Source organism: Anoplophora glabripennis, unplaced genomic scaffold (genome assembly GCF_000390285.2).
Source record: "Anoplophora glabripennis isolate ALB-LARVAE unplaced genomic scaffold, Agla_2.0 scaffold6, whole genome shotgun sequence".
Classification (NCBI taxonomy): domain Eukaryota; kingdom Metazoa; phylum Arthropoda; class Insecta; order Coleoptera; family Cerambycidae; genus Anoplophora; species Anoplophora glabripennis.
In genome coordinates, this window is record NW_019416749.1 from 1634282 (window position 1) to 1657651 (window position 23370).

Here is a 23370-nt window from a genome sequence, read left to right on the forward strand (position 1 = left end):
CCCGCCATTATCACAGCTGCATATGACATGTGTAGAAATACAAGATTATTGTTATTGTTTATATAAATCCTAATAAATGTGTTAAATAGATACGCATTTCGCAACTACTCCTGGTAAGTTTATTTACGAAATCTCTTACTTTTTAAGATTGGCAAACCTACGTTATACATACCTATGTATATTCATTATTCATTGTCGATTTCGATTCTGACTTGCTTGCAGGTAACAGGAAAACATGACATTCTAGTAAATTAGTTACCTTTTTACAGTCAAAGAAATTGATATTTTTTTACGTTGTATTAATTGTTATATGTAATATACAAAATCAATGACAATTATTTCATGAAGAAATTGTAAGAATAGGAAATAGGACTGGCTACAATTTTTCAACAATTTTTTGGAGAATTCTGGGTAGGTATATTTTGGTTTAACGATATAATGCCAACATCAGTGTTTACCATAAAAATCAAGTTGTCTTAATTCGGTTGAAGTTATTTATTAACTAAATTTACCGAGTAGTTGCAATCAAAAAGTGGACTTGTTAATAGTAATACCTACCTAGCTACTTTCAACAAATTTATGAATTTCTTTGACTTTGTAAAACAGCCATAATATAGGTAGGTATCTAAGTAGATATTTTTTATCTTATCTTCCATTTTTATTTCATTTAAATAAATTCGCATAATGTACGCATTATGTTTATTCTTAAAAATTTCATGTAAGTACCAGGAGAACGGTTAAAAATATAGGTACGTTCTTAATTTTGTAACGACTAATTTTTGCACACATAGGTATCTATTTATTATAGATTTGTATTATTATAAAAAAAGTAGAATTAGATTTCAAATGTAAATATAGCAAGGTATTTTACTTCCACTTTCATTATTAATCATTTAGGAAGATAAATTTGCACTAAAAGCCAAGCTTAATTCATTGAGGTCGGCTCATTGTTGCTCGTAGGTTAGTATACCTAGGTATGTAGTACATATACTGAGAAAATATATTAGTTAAGCCACTATAAAGTCGTAGAATGTCATTGTGAGTTTATAGATATTTCCATATATAGGTTTATGTCGACAAAAAAAACAACAGATTCGAGTAAAATTTTAATAATTGAATTGAAAATTGCAACAATTATTTTCGGTGCGCACGCATACTATATCTCCTCTTTAAGCAGCGATTATGTAGGTATTTCAGTATATCCAGGAATCTACTCGTAAATATAATATCTAATACCTACCTATAAGTTCCTATGACACCTTATAAAAGTCAATATTAACGAAGTTATTACATACCTTCAGAATAATTTTTTAATGGAAACAAGTTTTTGCAATTTTTTTTTTAAATATAACGCACTTGCATTGTTGGTAACAAACTACAATTTAAAAAAGTTATGACCAAGATACCAAGGTTCCTAAAGGTATCTAACTAGCCCAAACTTTAACGATGGTTAACGTGTCCGGACCAGAGTCGCTTCGTTTTTGAGATGCAAGAAGTTAAAGTTTTTAATACACATTTCTGTCTGCAATTCTAAGAAGCACATATTTATTTTTCTTGTTTTAAACACATTTGTATTTTGGTCTAAGTTAGATAGACTTACATATTATGTATGTATTTCGTCAAATTATAAATTTCTTCAGAATAGTGCTTTATAATTATACACACAGCTTCCAATCTTACCTACTTCACTTTTTCTTCCTAAAATTATCTACAAGTTTGACTTGTTTTATCTACCATAAATATAAATTAAATCAGAAATAATAAATTAGATTATTTATCAGATCTATGTACCTAGGTACGTCTATAGTAGTTCCCTACTTCTAATTCTGATTCTGCAGTTGAAACAGATTTTAAGTAACCCCTTACGTCCAAGTACGATAAGACCATGAGGCACGTGACACGTGACCGTGGTGACAGTCAGAAGTACAGAAGTAGATGTAACGGAAGTCGGCACAATACTTCACCGATGAGTCTCGCGGTGCGCGGAGTAATGAAACAGGAACGGCTGAGTGCCGAATTGACCTATATGTAGCTTAAATATTAACAATATTTCTTAGATTATCCATTATTAAGATAAGTCTGTGATAAATATTTCCCAAGGAATACTATAATTTTTATTTTCTGTTATACGTACATTAGTTTGAATACTTATTACGTTTGTACTTCACACTCGTACTCGTACCACTGGTTGCATATTTAGCTACGTCACCACTAATGCGGCGTATTCAACGTATTCGTGATATATCTACCTATGCCTGGATTAGAATTTGAGCATGTATATGCTCTAAGGTGCCTTTCCACCTTGAAATCAGCTGATGCCGCCTGTGATATTATTACTAAGTTGGTACCGCTGACGTTTGATTTTATTTTTAGCGTTTGTCGTTATGGACGGAGTTAGCCGCCATCTTATTTATCACAAATTCTTCTAGATGGAAGTAACATGGCGCACGTAATTTCTATGTGCAAATATCTTAAAACAACATGAATACAAACAAACTGTTAAAATATATCTAAAATCTATAAAGTTAAGTGCAAATAATGTGTAAAATTGTAAGTACACCTTTAAAATTATTCCATTTTCCATTTAATTCATGGTTGAATGTAAATAGTAAACGTTTCTACCCAAACGTTGAATCTTCAGAATAAAGCTAGACATCTGCAATGGATTCATAGATTAGTTAAGGGTTACTAATAGTCAAATAGAGTTTTTAACATATTTTTTATTAATTTCGGTGTTTCGGCCTCACGATACCCATGAAATTTATTATATTTATTGAAAATAGATTTAATGGCAATATACGCATCCTGTATATATCTTCGTTAATCTTAATCTTAATCTAGCGATGTGCATACATATACATGTAATTTGTTGTGTTTTGGAATGCATTAGTTTGTTATGGAAATAATAATAACCTATATTTTGGTAATAACTAATCTAACCTAACCTAAACGAATGTAAAGTTAACCTTACTTTTTTTACTATTACGGTATAACAGTTAATATTTTAACAAAATTAAAAATTATTAATTTAGTTTTAAATTGTATACCTTAATAACAAATTTTCTTGTAACTTTTTATATTTATAGTGTAAAGGTGGAAAAAAATTCTTTAAAAATATAATATTGTTCTAATACTTATGGAAAGAGCAAAAATAGTAAATTTTCGTTTTAGTATCTAAATTGTAGAATATTTACTAAAAATTTTATTTTGATATGTATTATTATATTAGACAATTTAAAAACAAATTCCAATTATTTGCAATATATAGAAATATATCGGTTTTCGATATTTTGAAAGAAAAATCTGAAGTTTTCCTAATAATAATTGATTTTGATGATGTCACCTAGCACTTTGGCGGGAAAATTGAAAGAATAATTCTTCTGGAATTACAATTTGATATAAAAAATTGTAGTCTGTTAATTAAAAGACTGACGTACCTGCCATAAATAGCAAACCAATTTTAAATTAAAAAAAATGTTTAGACAAGTATTCGTTTTTCAAGAATATGTTTATGAAAAGAACTGAAAATAAAACACTGATATTACATATTTTTTTATAACCTGTGGATTGTTGTAGGTATATTTAAAAATATACAAATGCATATTATTGATTTTTGATTTATTGTGTTATGTTTAATAGATGTTAGCAAACAGAAATATGAAAAAATTATTTAATTTTAATTTAAAATTGCAGTTATGAACTATTCACTCGGTTGAGGCCACAGAAACAAGTAACTAGCAATATGGCTGATTCTTTTTTTCAAAAAGTATGCAGATTAATATAAGGAAAAGTACATTGGTCTATCGATTCTCGTCCAAACTTTTTTTTTAAATTTTGATTTTCGAAATTGTTTAATATTTTCGACTGGGATGAAGATGGAGGAAAATAAAAAATACCACCTTGTAGAGGAAGTTTTTTCCAACAAAAAAGACACTTTGTACTTTTTTCGTCCGAGCTGTGGTTTGGCCGGAAAAAATTTCACCCCATCTCGGCCAGCCGCGTGAGAACCTATTTTGTGAAACCCGGCGCTCTACATAAACTATTGCTACAAGTAGCATAGCTATAGGATATTAAATTAATAATTGTGATAGCCCATTTTCAAGTTATCCAATTACGAAATACAACCCTTGTAGTTATTTGAAAAATTTTAAGAATCTTGAGTTTACGGCAAAATATATATATATTAGCCTCTGGAACTTTATTAAAACTTAAACTAATTTGAATGAGACTTTTTTAAACTGTTGCGGGAATTACACAGATTAAGAATCTCTAAGCATAAATTCATTTGGTTATGAACATATGAACGTTTTTCACTTTTAATGATTTTTGGTATATTATAAGAAAATAGAAATTTTTCCTGTTCCCGGTGTAAATCTCCTTTGTTCGTTTAATATAAAATTTGAAACTGTTACAATATGAAGAGGAATATTCAAAGAGTAGAATGTCAACAGACATGAAAGTATCCAGGTAGGAAATAGAATACATACAGGGTCGGAAAGTCCCCATGGTTCATCGATCGTTACGTGAGAGCGATAAAGTAAGTCATAGAAATCCGTGCGATAGCGAAAGATGGCTATAATGAAGGCGTCTAATAGTCGCCGCCCATTTCGCCATTCCACAAATAAGAAGTGGATCTTATTTGTGGAAGGGTGAAATGGACGGTGACTATTAGACGTCTTCATTATAGCCATCTTTCTCTATCGCACGGATTTCTATGACTTTCTTTATCGTTCTCACGTAACGGCCGATGAACCATGGGGACTTTCCGACCCTGTATACGTGAAAACGATGATTCTATGTAATTTTGTATTTAATTGTTTTCCTATGATTTTGTAATAAAAATATCCTTGTATTTACTATTTACTACCATGAAAATCTAAAAAAAAAATTGGAAAAATTTCTTTATTCTTTTTTTATTTTTTACATTGAATTAAGATCGAATATTCATTTCTACATATTAATGTTTTCAATATTTGAGTGAAATTTGACAATTCTTAAGTTTGAAATTTTTTCGCTTGTTTGCCCGCGGAAGATGACTTCATGGTCATCAACTTCTACAAGATAATATTTTTTATTTTTCTCTCTCTTGATTCCAGTCCAAAATGTTAAAGAATTTCGAAAATCAAATTGTTTCAAAATTTGTTTGGACTGGGAAATTGATAGACCAGTGAACTTTTTCTTATGTTAACCTTCTGCATACTTTGAAGAATTTGTAAAAAAATAATCAGCCACATTGCTAATTACTTTTGGTGCAAAATTACTTCCACTGACTCATCATACTCATACTCATATGAACTGTATTAAAATTTTATGGATTTTCCCGTTTTCTTCTTTAATGTATAACCGTAAATAATAATAATAATTCTTGCCACATTAATTCTTAAAAAAAAAAAACAATAATAAGAGAACATAAACATGATTTCTCTATCTGCAGCTTATTATTACAATCGAGGAGAGAAAACTAAATACATTAAGTTTTTCAGACAATTTTTTGACCAAATCTCATTTATTATTAGAGATATAGGTACATGTCAGATCACTTATCGTAAGAAAGTGATCTATCCAAATATATACAATTACATAGGATGTTCTATTCAGATAAATACAAGTGTGATATATGTCTCTGAAACAGTCTTCAATTATTTTTGTTCTGAACATTAAGTAATAAATTTTACATATTATATGTATATACATATTATATATATATGTAAAATATAAAAGAAGATCCAATTTTCCATGGTTACGTGCCTGACCATTTACCTACTAGTATTGGAGAATATGTTAACACAGATAAGAAGAAACATTTATATCTGTAAAATGATGCTTGATGATTTGTTTCATAAAAAAAAATTAAATGTTAAAAATTTACTGTAAGCCATCTTTTATAATATATTCAAAATCTTTAGAGATAACAAAATATAAACAACATATTATATATTATTTTAAATGAGATAAATTTTATCGATTTTACTTAAAAAAAAAAAACAACAAAATTAAATTCTGTTCTAAAAATACTGAAATATTGAAATTTTCTATAAAATTTTTTCAAATTTTCAAGTTGTGTACTAATCTATAGGTACCTATTATGAAATCATGACTAGTGTTGCATTAGAAAAAATTATATTTTTAACTACTGATATTGAGGAAGCAACTACTCTGTGGATTACAGACCCTTCAAAATATGTCAGTATAAAATATCTAATTAGCTAGATCTCATCCATGGCATACTGATATGAGTTCTAATAAATTTGAAACTGGTTTAGGTATGTCTGCTAATTCTGTAGATAATTACTTTTAGTTGTTTACTAGATATTGCAGGTGTAATTCAATGTTAAATGGGGATGTAATGTCCAGAGTAGTTGTTATCTAAAATATTTATGCCTTTAAAAGAAATGCAAAAATTACTTTTATTATAACAATTATAACTAGTATTTATCAATATCAGATTGTCCAGATGATATGTAACAGTACCATCATTTAATTTAAAGGAAAATGGATATTGATGATCCAATTCAACAGTTATTGAAAAACACAGGATGGTCATGTGATGACTTATTGGAGAAACTACAGAAATATAAGTCCCAAAAGGAAAATAAAAAAAATCCAGTGGAATTAGTACAAGAAACAGAAGCTAGGAATTTGATTTATGAAAAATTTGTCTGCGATGCAGTCAAAGATATACAAGGAATTAATGGTTCCGAGGTATCTACTTTTGATTGTAATGAAAATACGGATAAAATTAAAAATACCAAAAATTCTGTGACTGTATCCGAAAAAGAATTTTCAGATACTGATGAAGAGGAAGTTGAGGTAAATGTTACAAATAGTAACATTATTGATGAAATAATAGATGACATTGATAATACTGACGAATTAAACCAGATAACTGAGAATACCACTCATAGACCGCTGCAAGATAATACTGAACAAGAAGAAATAACAGAAGTCAGAGTTATAGAAGTTGATGAGGAAGATGAAGATGATTATTTTGAAGAAGAATGTTCCTATAATATGGTCAAACAAAATCCAGTATTGCTTGATTCTAAAAATGTTGAATATTTAGAAACTTTTCCAAGAAAGGGTCCTATTGAATCAATTGATTTGACTGAGGATGATAAAAATGATTTTTCCAGTGAAGGAAATATCATTGAAAAAGAGAACGATCGAGAAAAAAACGTATTTAATAATGCGGATGACAAGAAATTTATTTCTGCAAAAAATTCAGAATGTGATAATACCATAAATATAAAAAATACAGATATCTATCAGAATACCTCACCAAGCGTAAATGATCCAAAAGATGATAAAAGTACATCATCTGATGATCAAATCACTGACAGAAGTAGTTCTAAGCAAATACGGGAACAGCCTCTTGATAAAGGCATTGATGAAGAAGACACAATTATCAATAAAAAAAAATGTGAAAAAGTAAACTGCGATAGAGTGTGCACAATAGTGGACAAAGTACAAGATAATGATTTATGTTATCCCACAACAGAAAGGAGTAATGATCAAAATGAAAATTATGTTGAAGAGAATTCGGAACTAACAGATTTAGAAGACATAAGAAATAATTTAAAATTACAACTGAACAGCTTACGAACACGAAAAAAGGGGCATTTCTTACAACAACTGAGATCCAAAGTTGTAGATTCTTCAGAGTGTAATATAAAAGAACTAGATAATAGTTTTGAAAGTCCTGAAATAGCAAATAATGAAAAACATAATGGAATAAAAGATAGTTTTAAAAAATTATTAACTACCGGTAATGGTAAAGAACATGATCTGTATACTCAAACTAATGAATTTGGTCTTGTAATTTTAAGTGTACAAGGAGGTATAGATATAGGGGACCAAAATAATGAAAGTAATAAACAGGCTGTAATAAATGAGGATTCATCAAATACTGTCAGTTCTGCATTAGAGAACAGCACGGATAGTAATAGTTTTGTTTTACAAAATAATTTGGAAAATACTGAAGTGAATGAGACTAGCGAAGTATTTGATGAGATAAGGAAAATAATTCGAAAACAAAAATTAAATAATTCAGTGAATGGTACAAAAAATACAACTAAGGATGTTCGTAACCCTAAATTTAATTGTTTTTCAAGATCTACAACTACTCCGTTAAAAATACTTGAGGAATCTAATGAAAAAACAGAGTGTTCTAGTGCTTCTGCTGATAATTCTCAATCATCTTTTACATATGACGAAACGAGTCAAAATATTGACAAAAATTCCCCTTTTGTAAGTAACACTTTGGATGAATTTTTGACAGGGAATTCAAAATTAAATATTAGCTATAAAATTCCAAAATCTGGCGCAGAGGAGGGGTTAACAGACAGTTATCGCGAGGAAAGTCCTTTAATATTAAAAAAAACGGTGGAAGTACATAACGACAATATACCAATATCAAAGAGGACAGAAACAATAAAAGCTAAAACTGTAGCTCAGAAAAGAAAGCTTTTGGAAAAGCAAAGATTGAAGGAATTAAAGAAGCAGGGAAAATTTATTAAACGATCTGAAAATGTAATAAATAATACAAAAATTGCCGGACAAAAAAGGTGTAGTTATATAGAAATTAATAACAGAAAATTATGGGTAAAAGGAACGAAACCTAACGTTTGTGTAGCAAAAATTAAGTATCCAGTGGGAGTGGGACCTCCTTTAAAAAACTGTTATCGAAAAAAGAAGCTATCTCTACTGACTGAGCTAACAAAAAAATACAACGAAAAAATAAAATATCTCCCAGGACCTTTAAGCAAAAAGTCTACCCTACAAGTTAATGGTCATGATAATTGGAAAACAGAGACTAAATTGTTGCCTAAAATAACACTAGAGGTAACGCCAAAAATTGGCCAATGCTTACCATCTGATATTATATCTAGATTGCCACAATGTGATGGACTTATCACTACAGATCTAGCTGAATTTGCATTATCTACGTTGAAAACAAAATTTAATACAAATACTGAAAATAAAACATTCAAATTTCCTATTAAATACATGAACAATCAGGAAAAAATAATTGTTAAAAAACAAAAAACTACTTCACTAAAGTATAATCCGGAAGAAAAAAGTAACGAAGACAAATGTATCAACAGTGTCGTCGCAAATGTTATTGACGATTTAATTAGATATGTTGAAATTAAAGAAATTGCTCCTACATTGATTAAAGAAGAAGAAGACATTGAATATAATTATAAGGATGGCAAATTAGATAAAATGCCTATTATAGCTGATAATATTTCAAGTATTATTAAGAAACCACCGAAGAAAAAGTCCAAAGTAGAATTAGAACTGTTGAGACTGAGTTGCAAAGTAGTCAACGTAGAAGTTGAAGAAGACTCCACAGAAGAATCATGCTATAAATCATACTGCCAGCTTGGATGTGTATGTAAAAGTTTAAAATGTGATGGGATGATAACTTATCATTGCCAGAATGTTGGCTGTATGTTAGAATGCAAATGCCCTAGGGAAAAATCTATAGAGTATGATAAACTTATGCTACCAGCAGGAACAGACATTTTGTCGAAAGATACTGTAACAAGAATTGAAGATGAAGCCAAAAAAGATTTGGCAAAAGTTGAACGTGAATTCACACAAATGGTAATACATACTAATGACAAAACCATAGTAGTGGGTACAGGTGGAAGACATAAAACTAGAAGATCTACAAAAGCTCCTATAAAATATTCTGATTATATTGATTCCAACTTTGAATCCATTGAAGAAGATATAAAGACAAAGACCCAGGAGAAAAAACATTTCTCTAAAGAGTGCATTGTAAGTTTAGATAGATTAAATCTCCAAGACATTATACCTTATTGTATGCTTCACAATGTATACAGCTGTCGTTGTGAGGCAAAGTCTCTTCCTGTAAATTGTATTGCAAGAAATGCTACAACCAAGATTTCTTCTAAACCTATTGGCGAGGAAACAACTGAAAAGAAACCAACTACTGACAAAAAATATCTCAAGGGTATTAAGGTGACACTGCCAAAACAACCTAAAATTGAGAAAGAGTCTCTCATCGATTCAAATAATCTTAATAATGCTCCAGGTATAGACATAAAAGTGTCAGCTAGTGGAAGACCTATACGTATAAATAAGAAGTTAAAAGAAGACTTCGCCTATTTCAATGAACTTGATTTTCAATCAGTAGGTTGTGCTAGGACCCTTGGTGTTCCCATCGATATAAGAACTAAACGTAAACATTCAATTAAGTCTCTAAGTAAATTGATCAAATATGATTTTAGTAACAATATTACCCAATCTGAAGTTTTGAAATCGAAACTTCTTGTAAGCTCCCCTGATACACTTGAAGTTGATATATTAAAAAAACAACTGATCTTAGATTCAGAAAAAGATAAGAAGTCAATGTCTTTGTTAATTGAAAAGGCACTTAGCGAAAGCAAACATAAACGCAAGCAAACACTGGAAGTCAGAAATGATGATGCTATCCCAAAACCGTTGTTTAATCAACACTTAGCTATACAGCGTAGGAAGAAATCTGGATTTGTCACGAGAAGAAATACAATTATAGAGCCTGTTTTTGATGGCGAAATAATAGTCGATGAAAGAAACATGGAACTTTTACAGAAAATGGGCAATAGAACTGTTTCAGAAGGATATGCACGCTTGTTACCATGGAGGGCTCTTATAAACAGTTTTAACAAAGGAAATGTCAAAATTTGGTGTATGGTGGACCAACCGTCTCGTTTATTGATAAACAAAAGCGATAAAACCCTTCCAAAAAATTATATTGATATTAGAAAAACAACACAAACTACTGAAGTTATATTATGGATTCTAAAGAATAAACTACCACAGCGGTATCATGAAGATCATATCTCATTTATTCTGAAGCAAACCAAAGACAATTATGAAATTTGTGGCCTCTGTACTAAAAATTTTAATGATACAAATTCTATAAATTGTGAAAAGGAACCAAGTAAAGTGAATACTGGTAAAGATACGGGGTTTTTTAAGCATAAGGATTTGAATGGCGTACAGCAAGTCCTATGCCTTTCAAAAGGCAGATTTAAACTTCAAGAGTTAGTGGAAGAAACCCTAGCAGCTGTGGGGGAAACTTCTATAGAAAAAAATAAATTATACATGTGGGCGGCTTTACCTGAGATATATCCTATGTGTAAATGGCGAATGATATTTTTAAATTCAGATTTTACTTTTTTATATTTCATCAAAATAAAGTATTCCATAAAATATACCGATTTACTTAGTGCAAGTAACAAAGCTAAAGAAGCCAATTGTACAGTAATTTTGAGAAATTCAATTATCTGTAATCCTAACTATCACTCAGCATTTGGAATATACTTTGACGCTCATTACCAGGACAGACTCTTCATCGGTCCTTATTTTAAGCAACATAAATATGATGACATTGAAACCTTGCGATATATAAATCAGTCTCTGGTATGTACAGAATCTTTTAATAAGATGCAGGGCAAAACAGATTATAAATGTGGGCATTGGCTCGTAGAGCGGCCTTATAGCCGTATGTCAGGAAAACATACAATTGATTTGACAAGAGATACCTATGCAAAAGGTGTAAAAAGGAAAAATGAATTGGAATTTCCATTAAGTATCAAAAAACAAAAATGCACATTTGAAGAAAATGAAAGGATTATTGTCACCCAAAATAACGATTGCATCAAAGTGTTGGACAGTGAACCAAGAACACCAGAGCAATTTAATAGGTACATAATTACAAACATACCTCATTTGGGGTATCTTGGTGCCTTTCAACATGAAGACTCCCCTGAAATTGATGTTTCTTGGCCATTTGAAAATAAATTATTGAGATTTCCAAGTGTTAATTCTGCAACAGATTTCTTACAATGGTATGTTAAATAAGCTATTCTTATCCGTTTGATTAATTTTTATATTGTTTTAGCCGATTTTCATCCTTATTACAGCCCGTACCTGAAACTTTTAGGATTAACATTATAGTTATGACTAACATAGATTTAGAAAAAACTAAACCTATCGACGTCAGTATTCTTAGCGGTCATTATGTAAGTATAAACTATTACAAATTTACAGAATTAAAACATATTGTACTAGGAAATGTATGTTTTAAAATTATCAGTAATTTTCAGATTTGTGGAGAATTTGGATGTTACAATATTAAAACTATAACAAATGAATTTTGTGTTAATAAAATTGGAACCTCTCGGGAAGAATTGTTAAGGATATTCGCAAGAAGAGCACAAATATTTGTAAGACAAAAGATTGAAGAACTTGCAGATGTAATTAACATTCCAAAATCAGAAGAGGGGAGAAATGACATAGTAAATATATTAGATAATGTAAGTAAATTATATTCTAACGAGTGATACTTGACAAAATCACAAAAGATATGTTTAATATTGATATGAGATGATATATAAACTGAACCAGCCGTCAAAAATTATTGTGTTACCATTAAATAATAATTAAATAAAATCTTTCAGGCAAGAGAGGATATAGAATCACTTATAGAATTGGAAAAACAAAATATTATAGAGAAAGATGGTTTATTATTACAGAAACGTGAATTAGCAGTAAAGGCGTTTTGCCTCATTTCAGCTTTACCCGAAAATGAAAAAAGTGCAGAGAGCTGGAAATTTAGGCAAATTCTTAAGAAACGGTCAATACTCCTTCCGAAAACTGTTGTGGAACCTATTGAAATTCTTGATTCTGACGATGAAGAAAAGAATACTCCTAGTCAAAGCGAAGTAAGTTAAAATCAATAATTATAATGTAAACAGCCACTTCAGAAACCATTTGTTATTAGACTTCAACCAAACAGGATATTGAGTGCAATATACATGTACTAAGTGAAGCCTTAACTTCTGACAGTGGTTTTATGGTAAATTATAATTTTTTCAATTTATAACTATTGTTTTAATAATGTTTTTTCGTAGGATCGCAATTATGGATTTGCAGAAATTACACCGTTACCCAAGGTTGACCCTCTTAAGGTAATGTAAAATAAAAAATCATTTTCCAATGAATTAAATTCTACCTTAAAAATATACAGTACACCCTAGACATATACTTTAAAAAACAAGTGACGTATTTTGAGGAAAATTATGCGTTAAGATAATTTTTTAAGAAATGTTTCCATATCTCTATGTTGTGAAGTACTTTTATATCCATAAGTTTGGTTTCATATTGAAAATATGTAAATTTCAATCTGCTTATGGTAATGTTTATTGTGACTATCCGTTTGCAGCAACCAAATGTATAAAAAACGATTTGATCATTTCCTAAAGCCAAACTACTCTGCATGTTACATATTTGTCAGACTTGCAATGATGTCTTGGATAATATGTAATAAAATATTAGTAGTATATATAACTTAAGAAAGAAACATACAAAACAACAGAATCTTTATGTTTATACCTAGAATATACATAAATTGGAGTATAATAATTTTCACCAAAAAACTGATTAATAGAATATAAATAACTATAATCGCTGCTGCTCCACTGTCATACACCTATGATTAAAATTGAATATAGATGCCAATATAAAAACATAGCTTTTATTGGTAGTAATTCTTGTATTAAAATTCATATCTAAAGAAGTTACATAGATATAAAATGAAAAGTAGCTATTTTTTGTGAATGGCCATAAAGATAAAAAAACGCGGTATATTTACATTTTCTAATCAAAAAAACGGAAATGTGACTCATTGAGTCTGCTAACACCTAATCTGAAAAATTTTAAGATAATTTTAAGGAGTATTCAGAGAATTATTTTTTAGGTTCCTTCCAGTAAACAAAGTGACCTATTGAAACCTCTCTTGGTAGATAAACACATTCCCAATAAGGTAATGTCGTAAAAAGCAATCTGTGATATTATTTAATTTAAATTTGTTTATCATGTATTATGTAATGACTATATCTCAATTCGGAACATACGAGTATATGAAAAATTTCATATTTATACTCAAAACTTCTATTTTTTCATCTGTTGTTTTTTTAAGTAAATCCAATCGGGATATTAAGAAATAATTGTTTATTGTTATGTATTTTTGTGATACTTTAATAAAGAATATAAGAAACATAATATGTATATACGTACATCAGTTTAATTAAAAAAGAACACATTAAATATTTCAAAGAAAATTTTATATGTGCAAGTAGAGAAGTGATGAATAATAAAAAATGAATAAATAAATACATTTTTATGTAAATAATAACACTTTAATAATGCATTTAAATATAACAAGTAATGTAATGGGTTTTACCCATTTTTGCTTTATCTCCCGATTGTGCTTTACCGGTCCTCGAACTTTTTAAGTATAGTGCACTCTCTTTCAGGTTTGTGCATATTACTGGACAGATGAATTTCATTAAGCTGTACCATGACAAATTTACAATTTATTCATTATTTAATGGATATAATCTACATTCATAATGGGGAATTAAAAATTTACTTTTTATTGCTAGAAATATACATTTTATTAAAAAATATATGAAAATTATGTAATATACAATGTGTATGCTTTAAGGAGGTCACATGGCATTATTTCGAATGTCGAATGTGGTTAATTCCAAGAAAGTACTTTTGACATTTAGGTGTCATTCACATATGAACTAAAAGTATATTATTATTTTTATATCCCCAAGACACGGGGGATAATTTATTTTCTCTCCATATTAACGACAATATTTATTTTCTTGAGGTTTAAAATGGGTAAGAACCAATATGAAAATTGTTTTGAAGAAACGAAGGTCTTAAATTGAAGCAAAGGAAGAAATTTTCTTAAAAAAGCATCAGTTTGGTAAGATTTCAATAGCAAAATAACTTCATTACTACTAATTGAAACTAGCAGTCATTGCACAATTCTTCAACAATCTTTGTTCTACAACTTATCAAAAGCCAAAATTGTATGAGGATTATGTGTTATTTGTAAAAGTTTAAAATGATTAATAGTTGAAATGTAACTCTGGATTGCATTTTTCTTTATACCAGAGGTGATTATATAAAGCTACCAACATATACCTATAATAAAAGGAGTCCCGAAAAGTAGGTTAAGGACTTTGGGAAAGAGAAGGTATGATTACGCACATATAAGAAAATATTAAAACTTCTAATAAGCAGACTCTTAAATGTATCATTTTGCAGTTAGAACCCTCTAATAGTGCAATTACAAAAATAATTTGTCATAGTTCATCAAAGTTTTCAATTAAATAAAATAAAACTCATTTACGATTTGGAAGGGGGATAATGGCGGAAATTTGAAAAATTGGCAAATTTTAATATAAAATACTCTAATTGAATTTTGTTTAGCAAAAATTGCATTAAAAGCATGACTAGATATAATCTGGTAGATCAACTGTACTTGTAGGGGAAATGGGCACGATACCCATGGAATGAAGAGGGGCATGGGTGTGGTAGAATAGAAGATTGGTTGGGCTTAATGAGAAATTGATACCAGTTTGACTAATTGATGAGGTTTTCCAGGTTTCTCTCATTCCTGAACTGAATGATGGCTAGGGTTTACCGACAAAACATTCGTGAGCACTACTGCCTAAGGAAAAGTGTCATATTTTCAAATTTAGAGGTATGATGTAAAACAGAGATGTGTCAAATCCGTATAGTATGTTCAAGTTATATAAACCATTGCCATGGTTCATTTGGTATGTATCTTCGAAATGAAAAATATTTGTAGTGTTGTATCAACCTATGCCATACAAAATATGTAGCAATGTGATTCGTTATTCAGCACTAGTTCCAGTATATATACAAAATATGTATGCGAGATTGTTACATGATATAATGGTATTACAGTACTACAATGATCTTATGTAGGCATATATTTATTATTTTTTTTGGGCATCCAAAATTTGAAGTTCCAAAAATAAGTGACAAACTTAATCCTGTTCTTTTTTTTTTGTTATATAAAAACTGGTTATGTGTGTTACGTTAATATTATGTGTGGTCTGTGATTATATTGATTTATTTAAAATTTATATAACCAGCTAATGTCAGTATTTTTTCGTTAGCAGCTTAGAAATTATATACAAAAACTTGGTAGAATGTTTTATATTATAAAAGCATCTGACGTGGTAACAATTAGAATCGTGTAAGTACTAAAATAAACTTAAATCCGTACTAAAATGAAGAACATATTTTTTGCTAAGAAGCCTTCATACAAATCTTTTGGTGCGAATAATTTTTTGAAATCAGTCGAACGAAAGCAATCGTTAAAAAGAATTGAATAGCCCATCTCTACTCACTCTCAACTAAATATGCATTTGTTGAGAAAAAAAAAATAGAAATCATGGCCCTTTTTATTAAAAATAAAACATGAATTCGTTTATTATTCTCTTTCTCGTAAACGGTTCATCTTATCGACAATAAACAAGAGTACCTTTTCTAATCTAAGGTTGAACCTACCCAGATTTATTATTTTAAAGTCTTTATCATACAGGGTGTTAAAAATTTAGGTATTAAGTTGTAAAGCTTAGCCCGTCCCTGGTAAACTAAGAAAGCTAAATATGTTTCAATGACACTATTTTAAGAGGTCCTTACTAATGTCCATCACATAAAATTTGTATTAAATTATATTATGTACTTTAGAAGTTATTCAAGAAAAACCGAATTGCAGCGGCGTCCTTCAGGAAACATATCTCCGTAGGGAGGACGAAAAAATTTTATAGGAACTTGTCATCATATTTTTCATGTTCTATCTGCACTCGAGAGATTTCCCACATTTTCCCGGACACCCTGTATATTTCATAATTCTGTTTGTAAATATTAAATACATAATAGAAATAATGTGTCCATGAAGAGATATAATGTTTTATGTTATGAAGTAAAATACATATGTACCGAAATCGTTGTTAGTGGTACTTGCTTTTAACATGCCTCTAATTTTCAAGAAAATTTTATAGAATTTATTTTTGCAGATAAACCAAACTACAGTTGCTACATATCCGCCTCAAAGAAAACTAAAATCTATACTAAAATCTAGTACAACACCTACGACAGCCACTCCCATCATTTCAAGAGTAGAGTCCTCCAGTTCATTAAATGGACAGCTTGTGTCACCCACTTCTCAGTTCGGTGCAAATAAAATTTCAAATCAGCGTAAGCAGCAGTATTTAACTGGAGTAAAACTTGTTAAAACCTCTGAAGGAAAATTAATGTTAGTGTCTGAAAATCGATCGGCAATTGGAAAGTCTCTCAAGTTTAAATCAGCTGGGGCAAAACAAGTTGTAATAAAAAATAATGAGATATTATCTGTAAAGTCCATTAGCCCATTAAAAAAAGATAGTCCGCAAAATATTTTTGAGTCAGAAACAACATCTGTTAAACTTCCTAATAGTCCACCGAAAACTATTATTCTTAAAAAAAGTGCTCTTTTAATGAAGCCTAAAATATTAGCTGCGAATGATGGAACTTTATTGCAAAATAAAGCTAATGAAAATAGTGTTTTAAAAAATCTTAATGTACTTATGCCACAAGTAAGTACGACTGAAAAGCATATTAAACCTACAGATAATATTGATGATTCAAATGACAATGACAAAATTATAAAATGTGATCTAAATAAGATAACTGATGAAAAAGATAAAGTTGTTACGGATGAAAGTAAAACCACAGTTTGTAATGATGTAGAAATGAAAAATATTACCAATATAGATGAAAAACCTTGTTTAGAAAATTATAGTAATTCAGAATTTGTTGAAATTCCCACACAAATTTGCAGTACAATTAATAATATTGGTGCCCCATCAAGAGATATAGAGGAAGGTCCATCTAATGCTAATGAAAAGATTTCTTTGGAAGATACTACTGATATTAAAAGTAATGATGAAAAGGGAAGAGTGAATGAGGACACTTGTTTAAAAACAGATAGTAGTAGCTCTCAAACAACTGTCATTATTGAAAGTGAACCATCTCTACAAAAACCATCCAACTTTGAATTTCATGGAAGAAGGGATAATGAACAAACTGAAGGTTCATGCAATAGAGATACTGAAGGTTTAAAAGATGCCGAATCTTCTTCCTTAATTCTTCAAAACGAGTATAATTTAGAGGAAAGACATGATACAACATTAAAAAATGGCAAGCAGTTTGATTCAAATATTGATGCAACTCATACGGAAACCAAATCTGATTCTGATAACGTAACAGAAAGTATTGATCAGACTTTTAATGATAACATGCCTTTTTTAGTGAATACTGTGTCAGAGATAGTTCCACTTAAACCTGATAGTGAAATGTCTACGGAAATTGATTCGGCTAATGCAGCTCCTCTGACACAAATGACAAATGCTGCTTGTGATAATTCGAGGGACAGTTTATTGCTTTCAGAAAATAAAGATTCAATAAAAAATGATTCTGAAGTAGACAGGCAAAATTGTTTACAGAGCGAAGCATCTATTCATAATATTGATCCTGAAACTGCAACACAGGTCAACATTAATGAAATTACCTTGGAATCAGTATTAAGTACCTCGAAAGAAAACAACACATGTGTCCATACATTAAGTAATGTATCAAAGATAGTTTCACGTAAAGTTTCAAATGCAATTAATAGTGCAAATGAAGACAATATTACAGAAGAAACAGCCACGTCCGTGGTATCTGTTGAAGGTAAGATTCTTAAAAGCAATGAAAAAGAAATTTCTTTAGAAGAACAAATACCTAATATAAATTTCTTTTCCGTATCTCATAAAGTAAACAGGGATGATTTATGTTGGATTAATAATGAATCAAAAGACAATATTCACATTGCAACTACTATCGACCAAAATCCAGGAACAACAACGGGAGCTGTTAATCCAAATGATACCAATAGTTTAATTTATAAGGTTCCTATAGATAATACTAATGATAGTAAATATTTAGATATTAAAGACTTTTCTAAAGAAATGTCTTTAGAAACAGACAAAGAATCAATCGAAAAGCCTCCTCAGGCTTGTATTGATATAAATGTTATAAATTCCAAATCTGAAGCAGTTTTGCATAACAATGATTCAAAAATGCCAACAAGTATTTCTTCAAATCAAAAAAATTCTACATGTGCAAAAATTCCTAATCAAGTACAGCAAGAAATTTCACTTCAGAGTATTAGAACTGATACCTCTGTGACTCAAACAATCTCCAATCTTGTCAATCATGAAGCTTTAATAAAAATTTGCAGTAATGCTATTAAAAACGAATGTGCCAAAACAAATGTGGAAGCGATAAAAGATATTAGCATTTCGGTAGCTGTAACAGTTTCAGCTCAGGTTGATAATGAGTTTACTTTGGAATATAATGCAAATACAATTAAAGAAAAACCATTGATTGGAAATATAGTCGTCAAAAAACCAGATTCAGCAAAAATTAGTAATAAAACTAATAAAACTGCAAAAAAAAATTCCCATTTAAAATTTAAAAAAAAATCAAAATGGTCTTCACAGGGTACTATTAAAATTTTAGAAAGAAATAATGCATCTTTACTAAGAAATGTAGTTCACCACAAAAATACTATGTTTGCTACTGGAAAGAAACTTAAACCGATAAAATCAAGCATTTCTAACAAACTGACTTCCAAGAGTCAAAGCAACAAGTCAACAAAACCATACAAATCCAAGAAATTGTGTGGTAAAAATGAAAAAATTCTGAAATCCAGGAGGAATGGAAAGGTAGATAGTTCTAAAAACCAGTCTCTTCTAATTTCAGTGTGCCAACAAAATCCTTTAAAAATGAAAAGTGATGTGAACCAAAGAGTAGAAAATATAAACGTTCACAGTAAATCTAAAACGGAACATGCAGAAACTAATATCACAGTTTCGAATGAAAGCAATGCAGAGACTACATTCAAAGAAACGTTCATTGATCAAATTTCTAATGAAAATGATTCTAAATTTCATGCTTCCTCAATAAATAGAGGTTCAAAAACATTAGCTCTGTCTCCAGGTATCAGCCCAAGAAAAAAGAAGTTAATAGAAAATAATTTTCCTGAATCTAGCATAGAACTTCAAAAAAAAATCATGACATCAAAAGTTGATGATAATAGTCATAATATATCTCAAATTAATCCAAAATCTTTAAACATGATTCTCCCTGTATCACAAAATTCTAGTGTTGTGAATGATAAACAGTTTGCAGTGAATACTATTATCAATGACTCTTTGGAGACCCAATTTAAAGACAAACGTAATGAAAATAACATGAATATTTTCTTCAATGAAAGTAATAATAAAGAAGTTTTGATTAACACCGATGAAACGATGCTGAACGCTTTTGTTGCCAGGTATCCTCTGTCTAAAAGAATATCTAATGTAGTTGTTCATACACTTAACACAGAGAACTCTCCAGATAATTATGATCCAAATACCAAAACTGATGTAAACATACAAACTGATATAAACAATAAAATTATTCCAAAAACAGATCAACAGATTTCTTCGGTTGAAAATAGCATTGTAAAAGAACTAATTCCCCCTTTTAAGGCTAATAAAGTAGAAAAAACTAATATAAATTCAATAAGTTTCACTTCTGTCTTGTCTAGTGATCAACATTCAAGTTCTTCAACTAATTGCAGCAGTATAAAGGATCATACAAAAGAAAATCATTCTCAAGACAGTAAAAAGACTGTTTCCCAAATAAAAAATATTTTGGTACCCAAACGTCCTACTATTAAGTGTGTGAGTGCAAAGGTAAACACTCTGTTTACCATTGATAATGATTCATTTAGAAAAGGAAAGTCTCGAAGTCAATACAAACAGTCAATAAAAAAGACTAAAATAGCATTTCAAAATGAACCAGTTATAAATGATCGTACCACTACCAAAAATTTTATTCAGAATCCTGAGAAAAAAGGTACCCCAAGTAAAAGAGGTCGTATTCGTAAAGAAATAATTTCAACATCTGCTCTTTTTGTTGCTAGTAAAATGTTTCATGCTGAAAATAAGGAGGTAAAATATATTGCAGATAAAATTTGTTCTTTAGCTGAGAGTGCAATAAAAGTTAAACCTCTTAATATTATCAATAAAGAAAGTTTTTTAAAGAACGCTCAGATAGCTGAAAAAGTCATTAATATTGGAAATATGAAGAAAAAATTACATGCTAATATTTGTGAAGATGGCAATTGTCAAAAGTCTAGTAGTTAAGACCCAAATTCAGAGATCTGCAGGAGATATGACTGAAACATTCATAATGTTTAAACAAACAAAATATGCATTGGATATAATAGTAAATAATACCAATAAATAATTGCATTGCAAATTTTATAAAGGGGAATTTACATTATGGTTTACATTTTCTTTCTTTTTCATGTACATTGGTTTGCAAACGGATCAAATTTTTGGATTTATCGTTTTATTTATTAAAAATATAGCTTGTTTTTTTATAATTCTATCATCACGACATTTCGTAAATGTTTGGGAATAAATCAAGTTTTATTTAATAGTTAAAGTGAACGGTTGAATAATGTAACAAACACTACTGAAAATGGAATAAGTAATTATGGGTTTATTATGTTAGTATTTACTACTGAAAAAAACTGATTTGGATTCTTTTATAAATTTGAGAAAATATTGCAGTTTTGACATCTTGAATATGCATCGTAATTGCATAAAATTAAGAATAACGGATGTCTACAGTGTAAAAGTTGTAATTTTTGTTAATTCCAGTAAAGAATTTTATGTTTTAAATTTGTTAATGTATATTTTGTAAAATAATGGAAATACTATGTAGTAAATTTTTTACAGATTAAGAATTGTAAAATGTGATGTTAGGTATAATTTTTTATGTGTAAATATTAATATATAGGTGTTCTTTTTTTTAATAAACAGTTTGTATCAAACATGAATATTGTATTTTATTGTTGAAATGGACATTTGTAATTTCATAAGTAAGAAGGCTGTTATGGCGGAAAATGTAAGAGTTAAGAGGTAGCTTAAATGTGGGCAAAGTTATATAATCAAGGGACCAACATTATGCTTCCAAAAAATCAAGACTACCATGATTAGTTTTCGAAATATTTGAAAAAACTGAAATTTTGGAAATTCGTTTGTTTCATTTCAGCCCAATTTGAGGTGATATTGAAAAAGAACACTTTCTCATGGTAACTTTTTGCCCTCTATCGAATGGCATAATCAATTTTTATATGTAACTTTTCGTCTCCAGGACCGTCACCAACATAATTTTTTTAAATACAACCCTACAAATTTTATTACATTTTTTACCTTTTCAATTCCACGATTCCCGGTAATGCCTCCTTTTACTTCGAACCTGAGATCAAGGAGATCAACTGCCTTCGAAGGACAACCATAAAATCTGTTTTCCAATTTTTCTGGATCATGCAATATTTGTAATCAGCGACCCGAAAAACTTGTAAATTTTTGTTCATAATTTTTTAACACACCCGACCTTTTTACCTTCAAATAACCTTGAAAACAAAGGTTGATTGACCTGCTCAATGTAATCATCTAACCGAAAACCTCTAAGTACCTTGTTCAAATCCCTCGATACTTCTTGAATCAAATGTCAATATTTTAATTCAGATACTGCAGCTACTGGAGTTATATTAAAAAGAGGCATTACTGGGGGTTGTGGCCATTAGGAATTTTGGTTAGATTGATAAGACCTCTCAAAAAATTAAGACGATTTTGCTGAAAGTCATTTTCCATAAGATTATGGTGGAGTCCTTTAATTTTATATCTTAAAAAAAGTGGCATTTTTCATACAAAAAAAGATATTGTTCATGATAATCTATACAATTATTGAGAAAATTTGCATCAAACACATCAGCCACAATATTTAGAGATAGAGATATCTAAGTTCTGCAGGCTGGAACTTAGATGGTTGACCTAAGGCAGGCCCAGGACGTGGCTGTGGCAGCCTACCAGACACCTGAGTCGCTCAACACCTGCTTGCGTATGTTCCCCGATAAAATGGTAATGAAAATAGAGCAATAAATCTGTAACTCCAGACCATGCTATCATACATAAAAAATTGTACTAGACTTTGCCACCAAGCCACCTGTGTAGTAATAGGATGTTTTGAAGGAAAGTACTCGAGTAATGAAAGGAGGGTGTATAAGGTGCCTAATAATGCCTAAGTGCCGTAATGGAGAAGCAATTCCCCCCCTCCCACACCCTCGTCGTACTGTATGTATGTATATCATCTAAGTTCTGCAAAAAATGCTGTGAGGTACATGTACCGAACTAATTCTCAATATAATTAGCTTTAATCTTCTATTGACATAGATGCCGCAATTATCTAATGACAGTTTTTGGTGACAGAAACTTTCGAAATTTCTTTGGTTTGTCATCCCATGTGTATGTACCACTTCAACAAGAAATTGCATTTAGATATTTATTCTACGAACACCCCGTTTCCACATCAGTC

General features: G+C 29.9%; 1 protein-coding gene across 1 annotated transcript; it reads left to right on the forward strand.

Moving 5' to 3' along the window:
* Positions 1 to 16: 16 nt before the first annotated feature.
* Positions 17 to 21128, forward strand: LOC108911045. Its single transcript, XM_023455397.1, has 12 exons — positions 17 to 113; positions 2374 to 2550; positions 6489 to 11864; positions 11918 to 12038; positions 12123 to 12332; positions 12477 to 12740; positions 12800 to 12874; positions 12930 to 12986; positions 13775 to 13840; positions 16929 to 19373; positions 19434 to 20172; positions 20323 to 21128. Exons 3-12 carry the CDS (start codon positions 6493 to 6495, stop codon positions 21126 to 21128), a joined length of 10155 nt encoding a protein of 3384 aa, XP_023311165.1. The 5' UTR covers positions 17 to 113; positions 2374 to 2550; positions 6489 to 6492.
* The last annotated feature ends 2242 nt before the right edge of the window (positions 21129 to 23370 follow it).

Coding starts and splice junctions, on each gene's coding strand:
- LOC108911045 (XM_023455397.1), top strand. CDS start 6,493: ATGGATATTGATGATCCAATTCAACAGTTATTGAAAAACACAGGATGG. Junction 12,741..12,799: donor ATACTCCTAGTCAAAGCGAA/GTAAGTTAAAAT, acceptor ATTTGTTATTAG/ACTTCAACCAAACAGGATAT. Junction 12,875..12,929: donor CTTCTGACAGTGGTTTTATG/GTAAATTATAAT, acceptor GTTTTTTCGTAG/GATCGCAATTATGGATTTGC.